The sequence below is a fragment of the Tachypleus tridentatus genome, chromosome 13, assembly GCF_004210375.1.
Source record: "Tachypleus tridentatus isolate NWPU-2018 chromosome 13, ASM421037v1, whole genome shotgun sequence".
NCBI classification, from domain to species: Eukaryota; Metazoa; Arthropoda; class Merostomata; order Xiphosura; family Limulidae; genus Tachypleus; species Tachypleus tridentatus.
The window spans coordinates 108665155-108682420 of NC_134837.1; the positions used below are offsets into that span (position 1 = coordinate 108665155).

A 17266-nucleotide genomic window follows, 5' to 3' on the forward strand; every position below is an offset into this window, starting at 1 on the left:
GCGAGTTGTACACTGCTTGAATAAATATCAGATCTTATGTTACAGGGATGAACAACAAACACTAAAGTGTATAATTAGTTTTGTGGTGTTTCAAATACTATTAAGCATTAGCAAAGAACAGATTTTGAAAATATGATGACTGCTTAAGAAGTTACCTTAAAGCTTCACTTTCAAAGTGTGCCCTCTTCACAAGGAGTAAAAATGATGCTTTATGCTACATGCTAAAAACTTAGACCTTTTGTGTGTTATAAAACAGATAAAACAAAAACTCCAAAACTTATTTATTTATTTCTGATTTACATATTGTCACAACTACATTCCATAGTGCAGTTGTTCAAAGTTAAGACTACATAATCAACTAATTTCTTGAAACTTATTTTTAGTTGCTGAACTAATCTACTACATACAGAAAACAGTTTTTAAACAAAGAGAAAAATGACACCTCTAAGTCTGGATAGTTGCTTTGACTAACTTTTGACATTTTTCGTATTTTCCGGAGCTATTACGTTACACAGAAACACCTGAAAAGGTAAAACAAAATATTACACACACACACACACACACACACACACTAGTATTATTATATCCAAAACAAACTTTATATCTTACATGTAAATTTCATTGCTTCTGGGGAAAAAGAAAAAAACACTTTTTGGTTTGGTCAGTATACTTCAAGTAAGATGAATATCCGTGTAAATATTTTAGATATGAAAGCTGTATGTGCCAAATACACATACTAGTCACTTGTATATATATAATTAACATATGTATTTACTCACCACAATGAAAGAAAGAAACCTAAATTAGTAATAAAACAAAAGCAAAGCATGGGAGATCATTCTCACTATAAATACCAATTGTTTGGCAATGAAAAGTCACTTACACCCAAAAATGTTAATTTTTAGCTTATTTTAAGGAGTAAAAATACTCAAGTTAAAAGCTTAGCAGAAGCACTTGGGTGATTATAAATAGAACCTTTATTTAAAATGCTCCTAAAAGCTTGTTTGTCCTAAGGAAGTTTATAATTCACCAAAGGTATATTGAGAACAAAAAGTATTTAAAAACTGTCAAAGGTGTTTAATATGCTTTCCATCATTTTCAATCACCTTAACAAGCTTATACCTGAGTTGAGATAGAGAAAATATCTGCTTTCTGACATTGTTCATTAAACATTACAATACCTAGCACAATAATTCATTTTATTCAAATTATTTTCTACTGTTGAAAGAGGTCTTTGAACAGAAATAAAAGCAATGCTAATTTGCAAGAAGAGCTATTCAGATGTGCAGTATAACAGGGTTTGGAAACACTATATAACATGCTTGCTCTTTTCTCAACAAAATATATACTTTTATTTTGCTTCTGGTGAAATTTATTTCTGTGCAAGTTTTTTTTTTTTTTAATATTACTGAAATTGTATTATATTGTTACTATTCTCCTGTAGTTTGACTCTTGTGGAGATTTTTGTGATAAACAAGGCCATTTAAAACTGTAACAGCCCAGATATTAACAAATTCAAGTCCTTTCTCTTCATACCTCATACTGGGCTGAGTTGTAACTGAAATTATTTGTCTATATAACTATCATATATAAACACAGTTATAATGTTTAGTTTGATTTAAAATGCTACTAAGGATATTCCATCTATCACGCAAAATCCAAAATGCCAAAAAGTGAACAAGTTGACTATCATGGAAAATCAAAACAAGGTTGTAGAGGTGACTGCTTAAACTCATAACATCTCACCTCCTGCTGCCTTTCACTGTCTTCTGCCAGATGTAGGAAGTCAGTTACTCTTAAAAGTTATTGAAGTTTTAAAATAAGAAATCCACTCAAGATTTCTACAATACAGAGCTCCCAACCATCAACCTTATAAAATAAAGAACTTAAAAAATTAAAATGAAGATTAGAAAATTAAAAGTGTCAACAACTTATTCAGGTATAGCATGGGAAGGCCAAGACAGGTGCAATACAAATTTTATCTTTCCAGTCCTGGCATACTGAATTTAAAAAAAAAAAAAAACTTTTAAAAAAGAAAGTTAGTTGTTCAAACTCACTCTTCATAAGCTAATGATGTCTACATAAGGAGGTTTCTGTAATTGAAAATTTATTACTTCAAATAAATTTATCATAAAAAGAGAAACATTTTTCACTGAACCATTATTTTTTAGTTTATTTATAAATAAAAAACATTATCCATAAAAAGAGTTATTAATATTGCATACAATTAATAATTTTTTCAGTTGTGATATAATAATCCCTTTTAACACATATCTGGAATAACACTATAGAGAGCAGGTCAGCCGAGGATGGGAAAATTAAATTTTCGTTTATCAGACATGGCCAACTGAATCTTGCCTTCTACAAAATAAATGTTTATGTCTAAATAATTAGCATAAGAATCACTGCTATTACTTTTTCTGTTGTCAATTTGTTTGGATATATATTATTTGGGGCAAAGTTTAAGTTACTTATTAAACTTAAATCATCAGTATATCAGAATCTACAGTTAAATTAATTGGGATTTAAACATTTTAAAAAATATTCATATAAGAATAGACACAAATTGGCCATATTTAGAGAGAAATTAGTACCCAATGGAATACCCACTGTTTATTTATAGAGCTGTTGATTAAAAATTAAATAACTTACCAATGCAGAAGTACACTATGTTTTTGTACTGGATCTTAGTAAAGTTGTATTTTGCATCCATAAATTTATCACATAGATTATTAAATACTTAGCCTTTTAACGACATTATAGTATATAATGTGGTAAAATCATAGGTTGTGACAGAACTGGCTGCTCCTAAAGTATTAAATTATTTAGACATTTTATAACTGGAATGTTATTTTTATAATTCAAAAACGTTTTACTGAATTTTTCGATAACATCGTTTTTAAATCTTTTAAACAAAATATCTAAAATGTTATTAAGTACAATGAAAATAGATCTGGTAACAATATTTAAAGAATTAGTAATTAATCTAAATTTTATAAAATTCTTAGGCAGTTTTGGGATAGCATATAAAGATAGTAAATTATAAAAGTTTGTGTTCCATTTTTTAATGTTTCTTTATATTAGTAACAATGGTATCTCTTTTAAAGCAGTTTTTGTAAAAGTGCATGAGGTGTTGATTTCATCCATAAAAACTTGGGCATATAATTTATTACATACAAAAGCAAAATTACTTCGAGCTTTATCAATAGATGTAATAATAAAGACATTAAAGGGGAAGCCTGTTTTATATTTAGATATATTGAAGGTTCTTAATTGACTTTTAGTTCCTTTAATAATGGTTTCCATTCAAAGACAAAACAATGATTTTTTTTATTTTAATAACATAGTTATGAATATTATTTTTTTAGATTTTTCATAAGACCTCAGATGTCTTTTCTTTAATTTAAAATTTCGTACCATTTTCTTAATTTTAATTCATCATTTTTTGTTACTTCTAAGTTATCTGTAACTATATGTTAGTAAAAATTCCTTAAATTTATTGTTATTACAAACACAATGTAAATTATTTCTTTATAAAGAATTAAATTTTTCAATAACTTTTTATAACTGCAAAAAAGAGATTCAATAGTTTGTTATATTTAAAAGTGACTGTAGGTTGTAATGGTTTTAAAAGAAATTTTCTTGAACACTTATGACTAAGATACAGTAAAATAAGCCCCCCAGTGGCTCAGCGGTATGTCTCCGAACTTACAATACAAAAACCGGGTTTCGATACCCGTGGTGGGCAGAGCACCGATAGCCCATTGTGTAGCTTTATGCTTAATTCAAAACAACAGTAAAATAAACTAAAAAATAATGGATATAGGGGTATACAACTAATTTTTTTACAATTTTTATAATATTTATAAAATTTTAAATAGTAAACTTTCAATTATGGAAAAATTCCCTCATTAATTTTATCAAGGGTGACCATGAACAACTAACTTAAGTTTAAAAATCAGTTGTTGTTTTTATTCAGTCTACTAGGGCTGGAAAGACCAACTTCTAGCAGCTGGGCCTGCCTCAGTTTTCGTGTTCTATACTAAATATAAATATATGTTGACTTTCTCCAGTTGAAGAATAAATTATGAATTATATCTACTGACATTATTCTGCATTAATAAACATACTAGCTCATGTCAGTAAATAACGCCTGCAGTTTTCAGAAATACCAGTCTTCAACCAGCTAACCCTGTGCTATTTATTGAAGTTATGTGCAGGTATTTAAACTACTGTGATTTATTCATAGTTTAGTTGATACAATGACCTTTTATTGCTGCATTATGAAAGTGTTCAGGTCTTATATTTTTACCATATATAACTTATTTCCATTTTTTATACTTTAAAAGACATGCATGTGTGTGTAGTCTTTAATTTTGGGTATACTGCTGTTTTTTAAGTTATGTAACACATACCTTGTGAGACTCGACACTGACGTAATACCTCACGAAAACCCTCACACAAAGAAAGATCATGTTGATTCTCAGCACAGTCCATAAACTGCTTCAGTTCAAACTGGCAGGGAGCATTCTGGTACTGGCCTTGAGGAGGGGTTTGTTGCTGGTACATGGGCTGTTGTTCTTGTGTTGTGGCAGGGACTTCTGATGAATTACCACTGATTCCTCCTGTGATAGCATGGCCTAATGTATGTCCCTGAAAAACATGTCATACAGAATTATTGAATAGAACAAAATTCTTCCAGTAGTTTTTTAACCTACATGCAAACACATATAGCTAAAAAGTTAAGTATATTTTGACAAACAAAGTACTTGTTTACAAATAAAACTTGTGCAAGTTGATTACCCAACATAAATATAATTATTCTATTTTATTTTTCAAAACTTTATTCTGATATACATCTATCAAGACAGTACATTATTAGCCTTTCAAGATGATTTGTTTTATTTCAATTAAATTAAGCGAATATGCTTAGTTTCAACAAAGAAAAGCATATTACACTACAAAAGTTTTTTAAGGAAGTGTAATCTCAATAAGAAATTAATCATAGTTCATATTTTCTACTTATCCTTTAATCATTTCACAATGGGATCAGTAGAATACATTCAAAATTGTATGCATCTGCAAATGTTAAATATTTATACTATAATACACTAACTTTTAACAAAGAATATGCATCCTCACAAAATTTGGTAGACTTTTTAGTAAAGATTACAAGTTTTTGTACACAAAAAATAAGATTCTTCAATGAAATATTTTTACTAAAAATTTGTTTGTGAAAATAATTATGTTTTGTTACTAGTCCTAGTACAAAGTGATTTCATGTTATGATTAAAACTATTGTTCATCCCAAAAATCTGAAATATTTCTAGATATAATCTCTAAAACCCCCTAAATATATTCCAAATGTTTGTTTTTAGTAAAATTTTATATTTGTCTATTATTTTCTCAACCCTAACTATGTGGGGCCAATCAGCTACACAGACCTCGTAATCATTATAAAAAATTTAGAATACAAATATAAATTATGCTTTTCTTTGTACTAGAATAACTACAAATTATAACATGAAAATACAAATGTTTAATTTCTGACGTAGCTTAAATCTCATATAGTTTTTATTATATTAATCTTTCAACCATGCCTAACAGTACAAAAGTTACAATGATGTGGCACATATACACTGATGTTGCCATATCCAATAATATAAAACTAACCTTTAGTCTTTACAATGTGACTCTGTTTTGACTTTGTTTTAGTGGACTAGTATTTTGTAATATATAGTCATATTTCAATTATTATACATTATATATATATATATAGAGTATTTTTATTTAGAAATAAGCTATTGAACTTATTTTACTTAAATTATACAACAATTAACAAAGAAATAAAGCAAACAATTCTCTCTTCTAGCTATGACCTTTGAACTTAGTTGCTGCTGGACCTAGGATGTTAAGCCTTTTAAAGTTTTGCACGTGGAGAACAAAACATTTTTTTAAGGTTCTATATATCCAAAAGAATCATTAATGACTATACTATACTATAGACATCCACTATAATTTAAGCTTAGTAACTAAGTTGTATTTAGGCCTAAAAAAGTATGAAACTTAGAGCAAACTTAATATATAACCTACCTCCTTCAAATCATGGATCAAAAGAACAAGGTAGCCTTTTCACAGATTAAAATGGCTGAAAAAAGCACTAGGGGACATTCTGAGATGACAATTAGTTTTACGTCATATATGCCAAAGAGGTGAATGGGGCCACTATCTGATTCAGTACATAAGCCATATCTCATCAAAATAATAATATACAAGGTTTTTATTTTATATTCTAGCCTGTTAATGTTACTAATTTGAGTTCCTAATTTGTATGAATTAGGAAATACACTTAGTATTTTGACATCACATCTAATTTTAACCACTGCTGCCTTCATTATACCATGCAACTCACAAAAACTGATATTTAAGTGCTTTTAAAATTTACTTTTAAATTAATAATTAACTCATATGTAATATTCACGTTTCAATTATAATCTACAATTTTATACCAAACTTATTGACACTAGTTCATAAAATAATAGTTCAGTAAATGCAATGACATGGCCTTTGATCTGCAACTCTGAAAGGGTTAAAAGTGAAAACGAAGCACCAATTACAATAAAACAATGTATTTTTATATATTTAATCAGGACTTGGTACTTCTGATAACATTATACAAATTTAAATATTATTCATGAACACAACAAATGGCATCCAGTGTAGTGGTAATGCACTAAATAATTTGTGTTTAACTAATACACCAAAGTATATAAAATATTAACATGCCAAAAGCAGACAATTTCCCCAAACTATCACAAATTTTCTGGCTTTTTAATTGTGTGTCAAAACTGTTACAAATTTATCCCAGCTGGATATTATTTTTCCCATGGGAACAAAGCTTATACTAACAGATATTGATAATTCTTTGTTCAGAAAACAACATAATATAATTTAGTCATTTGCTAGATGAAAATCTTGTCTTTCTACTGATTATAGACACCATAGAATTAAACATGAAAGAGGATTTGAGAGGTGGGTGTGGTAAAAGGGGTCTGATTTTCTATTTGATGGTTTTGTAACCAAACAAAATTGAAGGCTATAAAAATTATGGTTTGTCTGAGCATTGATGATTTTTATAGAGTAGCTTGGAAGAAATTTCCTACTTATTGAAGGAGTGATGAATAAAATTCAGAAGAAAAAGGCTGCCTAGAGAAAATATATCACATTTCTCACACTAGTGGAAATTCTGGATTTTTTAAAAATAGACTTTGGACTATATTTGGAAGAGAACCTGGCTCAGAAAGAATAAAAAATATGTACAAAATGTCAAATTTGCCAATATCAGTGCTGTCGCAGCGTAGTTGGATATCACCGTCCCCAGTCTTTGTCTGATTTTCCTGTTGTTCAGATGTTATTTTATTGCATGTTTTACCAATGAAAGGATTTTACATATGATGCTGAATTTAAAAGAAAAGTTATTTTGTGCATCAAACAGATTAGAAATCATGTAGCCAGTAAATATTATGTAGTGAGTGAGGCAAATGTATGCCATTGGTGTGGTATAAAACCAAGTTGTTTTCTTGCAAGAAAAGTAAAAAATCATTTTATGGCCCAAGAAAAGGAAGGCATCCTGAATTTGATGCTGCCATGTTAACGTATATTTCAGATGGTTATGAAATAAAGGAATGCCCGTAACGAGAGAAGTCTTAATGTTAAAAGCAAAGAATGTGCAGGAAATAGTGGTATTTCTTTCAAGACTAGTTGTGGCTGAATGAGCAATATATGAAAAGAGAAGTTTTACCATTATGGCAAAGAACAATTAGTCAAAAATTGCTCAGATTTTGAAGATGCAGAAGATGGAATGCAAGATGACATTCTTTGGGGCAACAGTGAATCAAGCAATGAAGATGTTTCAACTTCAAAATATAACAGTGAGTCAGGAGAAACATCAGAGTAACATTCTGATTAAATACAGAAAGCAGGAAGAAACATTATTGTAACGAAAATGTTAAGTTTCCTATACATTTTTTTTATTATATTTCATTTTAAATACATTATTAACATTTTTTATCTGTTAACTCTTAAAACATATTTACTCCTTTCTAATTATCATCTAAGTTTTTTTTCCTGAAAATATCTTGTTAAAAGTGGGATGTATCTTAAATTTGAAGTAATACAGTATTATTTTAAAACAAGTGGATTGCGTGTTTGTTGCTTATTGTTCAAATTTGTTGCCAATACATCACAGACACCAACTGTACAGGAATCCTAGCTCACATGTACATAAATACCTAACATGTTGAAAGGCTGAATACGATTCTGAGTTGAGTGGCTGGTTAAAGGTTCAATGGATCATGAATATCTGGTGAATGACTTGCTATGAACCAATGATGACTATAGGGTGAAAGGCTGAATTTGATTCCAAGTTGAATATCTGGTTAATGTGCACTGGGTTGGTCTGTGACTTGAAAATATTAGCCTGATTCTAACAAGTCTGAGACCAAGGTGATGCTCATGTTAAGAAGCAAAATACTTTTATCCATTGTAAAACTTGCACATTGCATTTGTATAACCTGCATAACCTATAAAATGCATATCAGTTTATTTTTAATATCCATGTGTATTGTACTAAATTGTTGCTAAATTGGAAATGTAAGGCAGGATAAAAGGAATATTTGATAATTCTGACAACAAATAAACACCTTATTGAATGAAATTCTGTAAAAGATTGAGGAATACATGCTTTGACCCCACATGTATACCTATGATTAACTGTTCAGTGTCTTGATTGCCTGGCAAAAGGCTTGGTATGAATCTATAAAAACTAGGAAGTTCGTTATAAATGCCTTGAGTATGGTGAAAATTTCAGTATGATTCTGTAATTAGTTGAGAAGCTGCTGAAGAGTTCAGTGTACAAACTTTCCACACAAGAAACTTTACATGAACAAGAAAATCAACAAAGTACGTGTTAAACAATGGAGTATGTTCCTTGTGTTATTCTTAGTACATACATACTACTAAAGACAGAATTAACATCGTAAATTCAGTGTTTCAATAACAAATGTAACCATACAAGTTTAGTTAAACTTGGTAATCAGTTCCAAACTACTACTACTATTCATTGTTTGTGACACCTTACATAACCTACATACCCCTTTTAAATATTTAGATTGATTGTTGTGTTACAGTTGACTATTAACTACAGATATTAAAATGAAAAATGCTCAGACATAGCAGAATCACTCTTCCCTGTCATCACAGGTTACCACATGTACCCTGCAATGAACATGGGAAGTAGCTCAGCTCACATGGCCAGCTGATTTCAGGACCCCTGCACAAGTCATCACTGCAATCATTCCTTTGTCAAAGTCCACACAGTTAAAATAGACTTAAGCAAGTGATTTACTTGTTATAGTACTTCACAGATCAACTTACAATACAAAACTAAATTCTGAGTGTTAATAAACACATGACAGATGACTGACATTTTACCCACTAAATTACACCATTCTCATCATTAGTGCTTGGTATCAGTTAATATTTTGCCCTTCTGATCAGTCAAACCCCCACTAAATCATGCAATAATTTCTGTTAACCACTATCAAGCTACCCACAGCATCATACAGTAACTTATTCTAACCACAGCCATGCCACCCAATAAATTACATACACATTTTACTGGCCTCTGAATATTTTTTGGTAGTTATCTTATCTCTCCAGTCCTAATAACTATTTATAATATTCACTCTTGAGCTCAAAGCAACAAAAATAATAAATTGTTTGACCTCATGTAAAAATCAATCTACGTTAACCTGAAGTTTTTTTATACTGACCACTGCTGAGCCCACAGCTACACCAGCTGCTGTCGTAGCCATCTGACCTAAGAGACCAGGTTGCCGAGGTTGAGTCTGCGGCATTGTTTGAACTTGTTGTTGAGGTACATTAGCTGGCTGAGTATTATACTGCCGTGGTGCTGGAGGTGCTGGAGCTCGATTCACAGGAGCTCCCCTGCTAAAAATAATAAAGGAAACTGGAATAACTGATTATTAGAACAACAACAACAAAAAGAATACATTTATTTTAGATGACCAAATAAAAAGTTATTTCACAATACAAACTTAAAAACCTTTATAATTTTTAATTATTTAGAACTGTATTAACTAAAAAGATAATTTTCTCTTTACTAATGAATATGTAAGTTAGCAAAACCAAAGGCTTAACAATTTTAGTATTTATCATTCCTTTTCCAGAGGAAAACTAGACTTTATAATTTACTGGAAAAAAAAAGAAAAAAAAGCTAGAGGCAGCCCATTGTCATCTTCTGTGACTTAGAAACTGGAGACTTAAGGGAAACAAACTGGGCCTTACTTATAGCCAGAGGGCATCTTCAATCTGATTCTTTAACTTTAGACAATTAAAATCTGTTTAATTATTTCTTCTTTAATTTTTTTTAATGATAAATAAATTATCTTCAAAAAGAACACTGAACATTAACCCTACCTGACTGGCTCAGTATATAATACAAGGGTTCTTATATACATAATACATATTTGTACTATAATATTTAATGCAGTATGTGCATCTTCACAAAATTCAATAGAGCTTTGGGAAACATCCCAAGTCTTTTACACACACAAAAAATCAGATTTGTTTAATGAAGTATTCTTACTTTCCAAAACTCTCAAATATAATTTATGTAATATCCAAAACCTTTTAAGTATATTTCAAACATTTGCTTTCACTAAAACCTTATATTTTATCTATCCTAACTCTGCCAGTCATCCCTAACCACCAAAAAGAAAGAAATCTAAATTACCATCTTTACCTTCTTAGAATGACCTCAACTTGTAATAGCAACATTAGTTTTAAACTCACAACAATATACATCTATTTATACTCAAGTTTTATTGTTCTATTGCTCTGTGATTGCCCTTTGAACAACTAACTACTGCTATTTATGTCATTATAAACTGCTAATCACTTTGATGCACACATTATTCTAATGTATTACATTAATTACGAAGTATTCCAAATTTGAGCTGCTTGCATCTGCCTCATGAAGCACTATCAAATTATTTATTTATTTATTTTACCTAATCTAAAGAGATCCTTAACTTTACATTTGAATTACTTTTAAATACAAAAATATAAATTTTATAAAATTTAAGTTATACATTAATTAATACTTAAGCAACAGTCCTTTTTACTGTGTCAGTAAGGAATAAATAAGAAAAACAAGAAATAAAGTAGTTATGTGCTGTCAACTTTCAATGACACTTATCTTTGTTTTCAAACTAATAGCAATAATGCACTCAATTTTTATTTAATTAAATAATGCACTTTAGAACATAAATAATAACATGCAAAAATCAGACAATTTCCCCTAACTATCATGGTTTTTCCAGTTTTATTCTTCTCATGGGAACAAAACTTGTTTTAACAGAGGAACTGATAATTCTCTTTCAAGAAAACAGTGTAATTAAATAAGTAGTTTGATAAATAAAAATCGTGGCTTCTGTTGATTTCACATAATATAAAATTAAACACAAGAAAAAACTATTAACAAATCCTTAAAGTTAGGATGTGATGAGTGGGTGTGGCTAAAGGGCTTGATTTTCTATTTGATAGCTCTGTAACAAAATGAAATTGGAGGTTATAAAAGTTAGATATTTGAATAATGATGATTTTATAGTGACTACTTTACATTATATTTTGTAATTACAAAAGGAGATGAATAAAACAGAGAAAAGAGGATGCTTAGAGCAAATTCAAGATTTTTTGAAATACTGCCTTATAAAATTAACTTAAACTTATATACTAATAAAATATGGATCACTAGTTACAATTTTATGCTATACTAATTGGTATAACAAACAAAAAGTAGTTTAATTACATTTTGAAAATAACTTGCTAAAAGACCACATTAGGCTCACTCATCGCAAAGGGGTTAACGATTCCTCCAATTTTTAAATTCAAAATGTTACTATCTAATATTAGGCTTCAAAATCTTTCCATTACTAGCTTGCTCCAATGCAAAATGCCCTATTCTCGAAGTTTAAGATAAAATACTATGAATGGCCATATTCATTACAGCAGTACTTGCAACCTTTCAAAGTTTTAGTAACTAAGAATTCTACAAACTAAACAGATGAAATCAAATTTTATTATTAAATGAAAAACTTTACTTGGTTAGAATATACTTAGATTTTCCTCATCCAAAGTAGTGCTAGTATTGATTGGTTAATTTTACAGTCTAATGTGTCAGTCAAATTTCTGAAACTATTCACAATAAAATGTTACTATAGTTGACTTTGGGATTGAATCATTGAACACTACTATATACTTAAATTAGTTGTACATAAACTACAACTGAAGTATGATAATTAAAAAATTTGATTCATTAGAACGTGAAACTGCTTTCATAAGTACTACAGTTGGTTTCATTATAAACAGTGACTTCTAAAATGTAACAGCTATATACATAAAATTTTAAACATATACAAAAATGTTACAATACCTGCTACGACCAGATGGAGATGGAGATCTTCCTCTTCTAGGCATACTAAGGGCTCAGCTCTGAAGAAAGAAATATTTATTGCTAAAGTATAACCAATCTCATAATTATGATCTATTTTTTATGTTCAGTAAATATTTTAAAATATTTTTATTCTAAATTAAGTGATTTCCTCTCTAGGAAGACATCTAACAAGCTCAGAGCACTGTTAGAAAACAGTGCAAAGGTGTTTGGTTAATAACAAAAACCATATTTACTTACATGTATAGATATTTGTGTACAAGTGTACTTACTATTAATATGATTATAGTCTACAATTTGGTTAGTTTGAAATACCTGTTAGATTATATTTTAAAAGCAGAAATTAAATCTGCAGCTATATATTCTACTGCATTCATCAGAGATTTCTATTTTCTTTATCCTACTTTGGTTTTCTTTCTACTTAGATAGGACACTTAATGCTCAAGACCAAATACAAAGCAATCTGTAAACAATAATGTACAATGTCTCATAATATTTTAAAGAACCTTGTTTGAATTTATAACTTTTACTGGAAAAAAACAATTTCTTATATATCAGAAAAATATTTAAATATTTTACTAGATGACCTACTGTGATGTCTTTATTTACCACACAAAAAATACTTATAGAATTAACAAATATTAATTCTTAAATAAACACATTTCTATCATAAAGAATACACACTATGTCAACTATATTACAGACTTTCAAAATATCTCATTAACAATCTTAACCTAACACTATCTAGAAAGTTTCAAACATTTAACCACTTTGGCTTAGTAAAATTTTAGCAATCACTAGTTAATGTGTATTATAAAAATGGCTGGTATGGGTATTAAAACTAAAATTAAAATAAAGTACAAAATAATGTTGCAACTTCTTAGGTCCCCTTCAGGTTAACAAAGAGAGTTTGCAATTAACCTTTACTGTGCATGTCTTAGGGAAAAAACTGTAGGTGGCACTGCAATTAGGTTATTAATTAATACAGGTATAAAGGTGTTCCGTTATATTGGTTTAATTTTGGTTTGAGTTCTTGTATAAGTAGGGCTTTTTTGATTTTGTGTTTGTTTCCCTACTTAGCATGTTTGTGTTTTCTATCGTTATGTTGTGCATACTTGATTTGCAGTATTCAAAAACATACAAAGGTGTTTTCTTGTGTTCTTTGATTCTGGTTTCAAGTTTTCTACTTGTTTCTCCAACACAAAAGTTGTGGTAGTTGTTGCATTGCATTTTATAAATAATGTTGGTGTTTTGTATGTCAGTGTAGTTTTTACATAGTGTGAATTTTAGTTTTGTACCTGTTTTTTGAATAAATTTAGTGTTTACTTGGATATGTTTTGCTGTAAGTTTTCCTTTTTTTTTTCACTAATGTTGGAAATATACTGAATACAGCAATGTAAGGTTTTATAGTGTTGTTTCTTTGAAATTTATTGCTGTTTTTTTGCTGTTGGTGGAGGTATAATTTTTTCAGTGGTTTTTGAAGGTAATTTGTTGATGATTATAGTGAATTATTTTGTTTAATTTCATCATAGTATAATTGTGTGACTGTATTTATTTGGTTTCTTAATATGTTGAGTTTTTGCTTTGTTCCATGTGCTGAATCCTAAGGAATGTATAGTCCAGCATGGGTGATTTTTCTGTGGATTCCCATTTTGAATTGTGTATCGGTTCTTGTCATCTTGAGGTTGTTCACAGGAGAATGTAATTGCTGAAACTAATAAATTTGTCCACCAGTAAAGTCCCACCCTCCTCATCATAGCTTAACAAATAAATTATCTTTTATACATCCTTATTTTATAGAAATATTTATAACTAATACTAGTAATCAGAAGATCATTCATCCTCTATTTAAGTAACTGATTTTAAATAAGGAACTTTTAAAAGAATGTAAGAACACATAAACATCAGTACTAAAAATATGCATTAAAGTTTTGTAAGCATTTTGAACTGTTTCTTATATAAACAACAAACACATTTTGAGCTGTTTCTTATATAAACAAACACATTTTGAACAACAAACAACATATTGCATTGAAATAGTTTCAAAACTTGTTACAAATTCCTCCAAATATCACCTACAAAAATTAGATAATTGTACAAGCTAGATAAACTTAAAAAAGTACTTCTGAAGTTCCGAACTATTTTGTTCAGTCATTTTGTTTTCACAGATGTGTCAAATCAATGCATCTTGATTTGATACTTTAAAAAAAAACTTCTAACCAATTGTGCTTGTTATTGCTAAAGTCTGTGTATTGCAGTATATTATGATAAGGAAAGCTTTATCTAGATACACTGAGATAAGATTTCTGCATTGCTCCCTTTGGCATGTTGCTATGTGTAAAGAGCAAGTACCATACTTCAGAGAATTTACACACAGTGTATTGTTTACCAATCAATAAGCATATGTAATGAAATCACATTCTGCATAAAAATTGTGAAATAAAGCCCCTATTAATGTTAATAAAACTATTGAGAAACATATGGCAGTTTATATACCTGTATGCTAAAACAGTACCAAAATATATAGTATTTCAGAGCAACATAGGGGAATACACATTCTATCACTAATTTGTGAAGTTCTACATTAACCTTTAAAATATTTTAATCATTTAAACAAACCAAAGCATGATTTTGTGACACTTGCTCAGTGAGTAGTAATTTGCATTTCATTTGATTAGTTCTTCACGAGTTTTATCCATTTCTTTTTGTGAAATTAAAATGTCTTTGTGTTTTTGTGTGTTAATAGTCTGTGAATAATTACATTCACTGATAATTCTAAAGATCAAGCAGTCTTACAATATCTTAATTAACCCTCTCTTTGAGATTTTTATTGCATTCTGAATACAACAGGAGAAAAGGACATGTCTGAATACAAGATTTCAAAAAGACAAGCTGTGCTCCAATTAACTTTATTAAGGCAGTTTAATCATTCCAACAGGATCACCGTTTTATGAAATTAGTTGTTTTCAGCAGCAGACAAGAACTTTATAAAATTTTAAACTGGAACTGAATACTTCTAGGAAAATAAAATGTAGGTTTAAATTTTTACTTTTCTCATTTAAGGGTGGTTATCCAAGAGCACTGCATATCAACTAATCCTGAACTATTTCATACAAAAATAACATTTTAACTATTTTATGCTTTCATTTTTTCTTTGTGATTAAGTTAACTTACTTATTAAGAAAAATACATTCATGTCTCTTCTTGTTTGTAATACTAGTATCCCACAAATACTACTATGCAGATCTTAAGAATAAAAAACTATGAAGCAACATGAAAATTATACTTTTTTTCTATTTTTGCCAAAGCAAACAAATACTTCCATATTAAATAAAAGAAAATATTAAGCAATTCGAATATTATAAACTTACCACAAACTATTACTACTTGAACAAGTATGCAATAGTTTAAATCTTGATGTTAAACTATGTCAGTCGCCGACAAAACAACTGAGAAAAAATGTATTTTTCATGATGCAATTTTCAATTCCTCCCTCCACAACACATATACAAAAAAAAACAGCACTGCTTCCATTACCACTATGAATACCCACTATACTCTCGTTACTGCAGTAATATTACAATAAGGTTCCAATATTATTCACTCAGTTTCCAAACAGTAAACCTTTATATCAGTATAAAAGAAAGAACTTTACGGGAACTTCTGATAACACTAACTTATATTTCATAATATATATACTATACAAGTATAAGTAATACAAGAATAGAGGTGAACTTACACAAATTACACGTTCCCTTCGAAATGGCGAATGACTTTACGTTTTACCTTGTTTGTCGTATCAGAAGAATAGTAACCAAAAACATAATATGATAAACAAATTCAACCAATATAGACTACTTATACAGTGGTGTATTTCATAATATTGAAACGGTTTAATCCATGAAATGTAAACATAATGACTTGTAAATAATGTAATAAATAAAATGTTAAGTAATACTTCATATAAATAATGAATAGCTGCTCAACCTACAGTATAAATGATACCAAAACTACTTAAATCAAATTTCAGGTACTATATCAGTAAGATTTATGAAATACAATGTATTATCATATATGTAAAAACGGCTGGAATGGATAGGTAAAGCACTTTGATGAGGAGTGAACGTTTCGACCTTCTTCGGTCATCGTCAGGTTCACAAATTTTCTCTACAAGTCGGTTTTCTCGTCATCACGGATTACAATGCATTATGAACAGTTGCTAAATTTGCGAAAAGAACAGATTTTAAACTGAACAAAATTAATTCAAATTATTAAAACACTTTGTAGCGTCTAAAGTATGTACCATAATATGATGCAGGAAACCAACACAGAAATATTACAAGACTTCAGCAACAGTGAATTATTTGCAATAGCTTATAATGCTAGATGAAATTTGAAATAATACTAACATAGTAGGAATCACACACGAGAAAATATACACAGTCAATCTAGCATAGTCAATTGATCCAAATTCTAATAGAGGAAGCCATTGTCGAATAAATAATGTAGACTATCATTAATAAATTCAAGGATCGGTTCTCGGCTCCTAACAACAAAGCAATAGTCCTTCTAACGACAGCAGCAGATTATGAGCCAAAATATTGGGTGAAAACTAGATATTAACTAGCATTTACATATATGTATATATAGTGTTTTTGGTGTCTTTTACCTATTACGTTTTATCTATCGCAAATTACGGTAAAGGCTTATAAGAAGGACTCCTCATTTGTT

The 17266-nt window shown here is 29.3% G+C and overlaps 1 protein-coding gene across 4 annotated transcripts; it reads right to left on the reverse strand.

Moving 5' to 3' along the window:
- Positions 1-266: 266 nt before the first annotated feature.
- Positions 267-16369, reverse strand: LOC143240255 (coiled-coil-helix-coiled-coil-helix domain-containing protein 2-like). Of its 4 annotated transcripts, none has more exons than XM_076482403.1 (5): positions 16275-16369; positions 12518-12576; positions 9834-10011; positions 4416-4653; positions 267-521 (listed from the first exon to the last, which is right to left on the reverse strand). In XM_076482403.1, exons 2-5 carry the CDS (start codon positions 12559-12561, stop codon positions 508-510), a joined length of 474 nt encoding a protein of 157 aa, XP_076338518.1. In that variant the 5' UTR covers positions 12562-12576; positions 16275-16369; the 3' UTR covers positions 267-507. The 4 variants fall into 4 exon arrangements, with proteins under 4 accessions (XP_076338518.1, XP_076338520.1, XP_076338521.1 ...); XM_076482405.1 differs by having other exon boundaries at positions 9834-10008; positions 16275-16347; XM_076482406.1 differs by lacking the exon at positions 16275-16369 and adding an exon at positions 15907-16075 and having other exon boundaries at positions 9834-10008.
- Between the last annotated feature and the right edge of the window lie 897 nt (positions 16370-17266).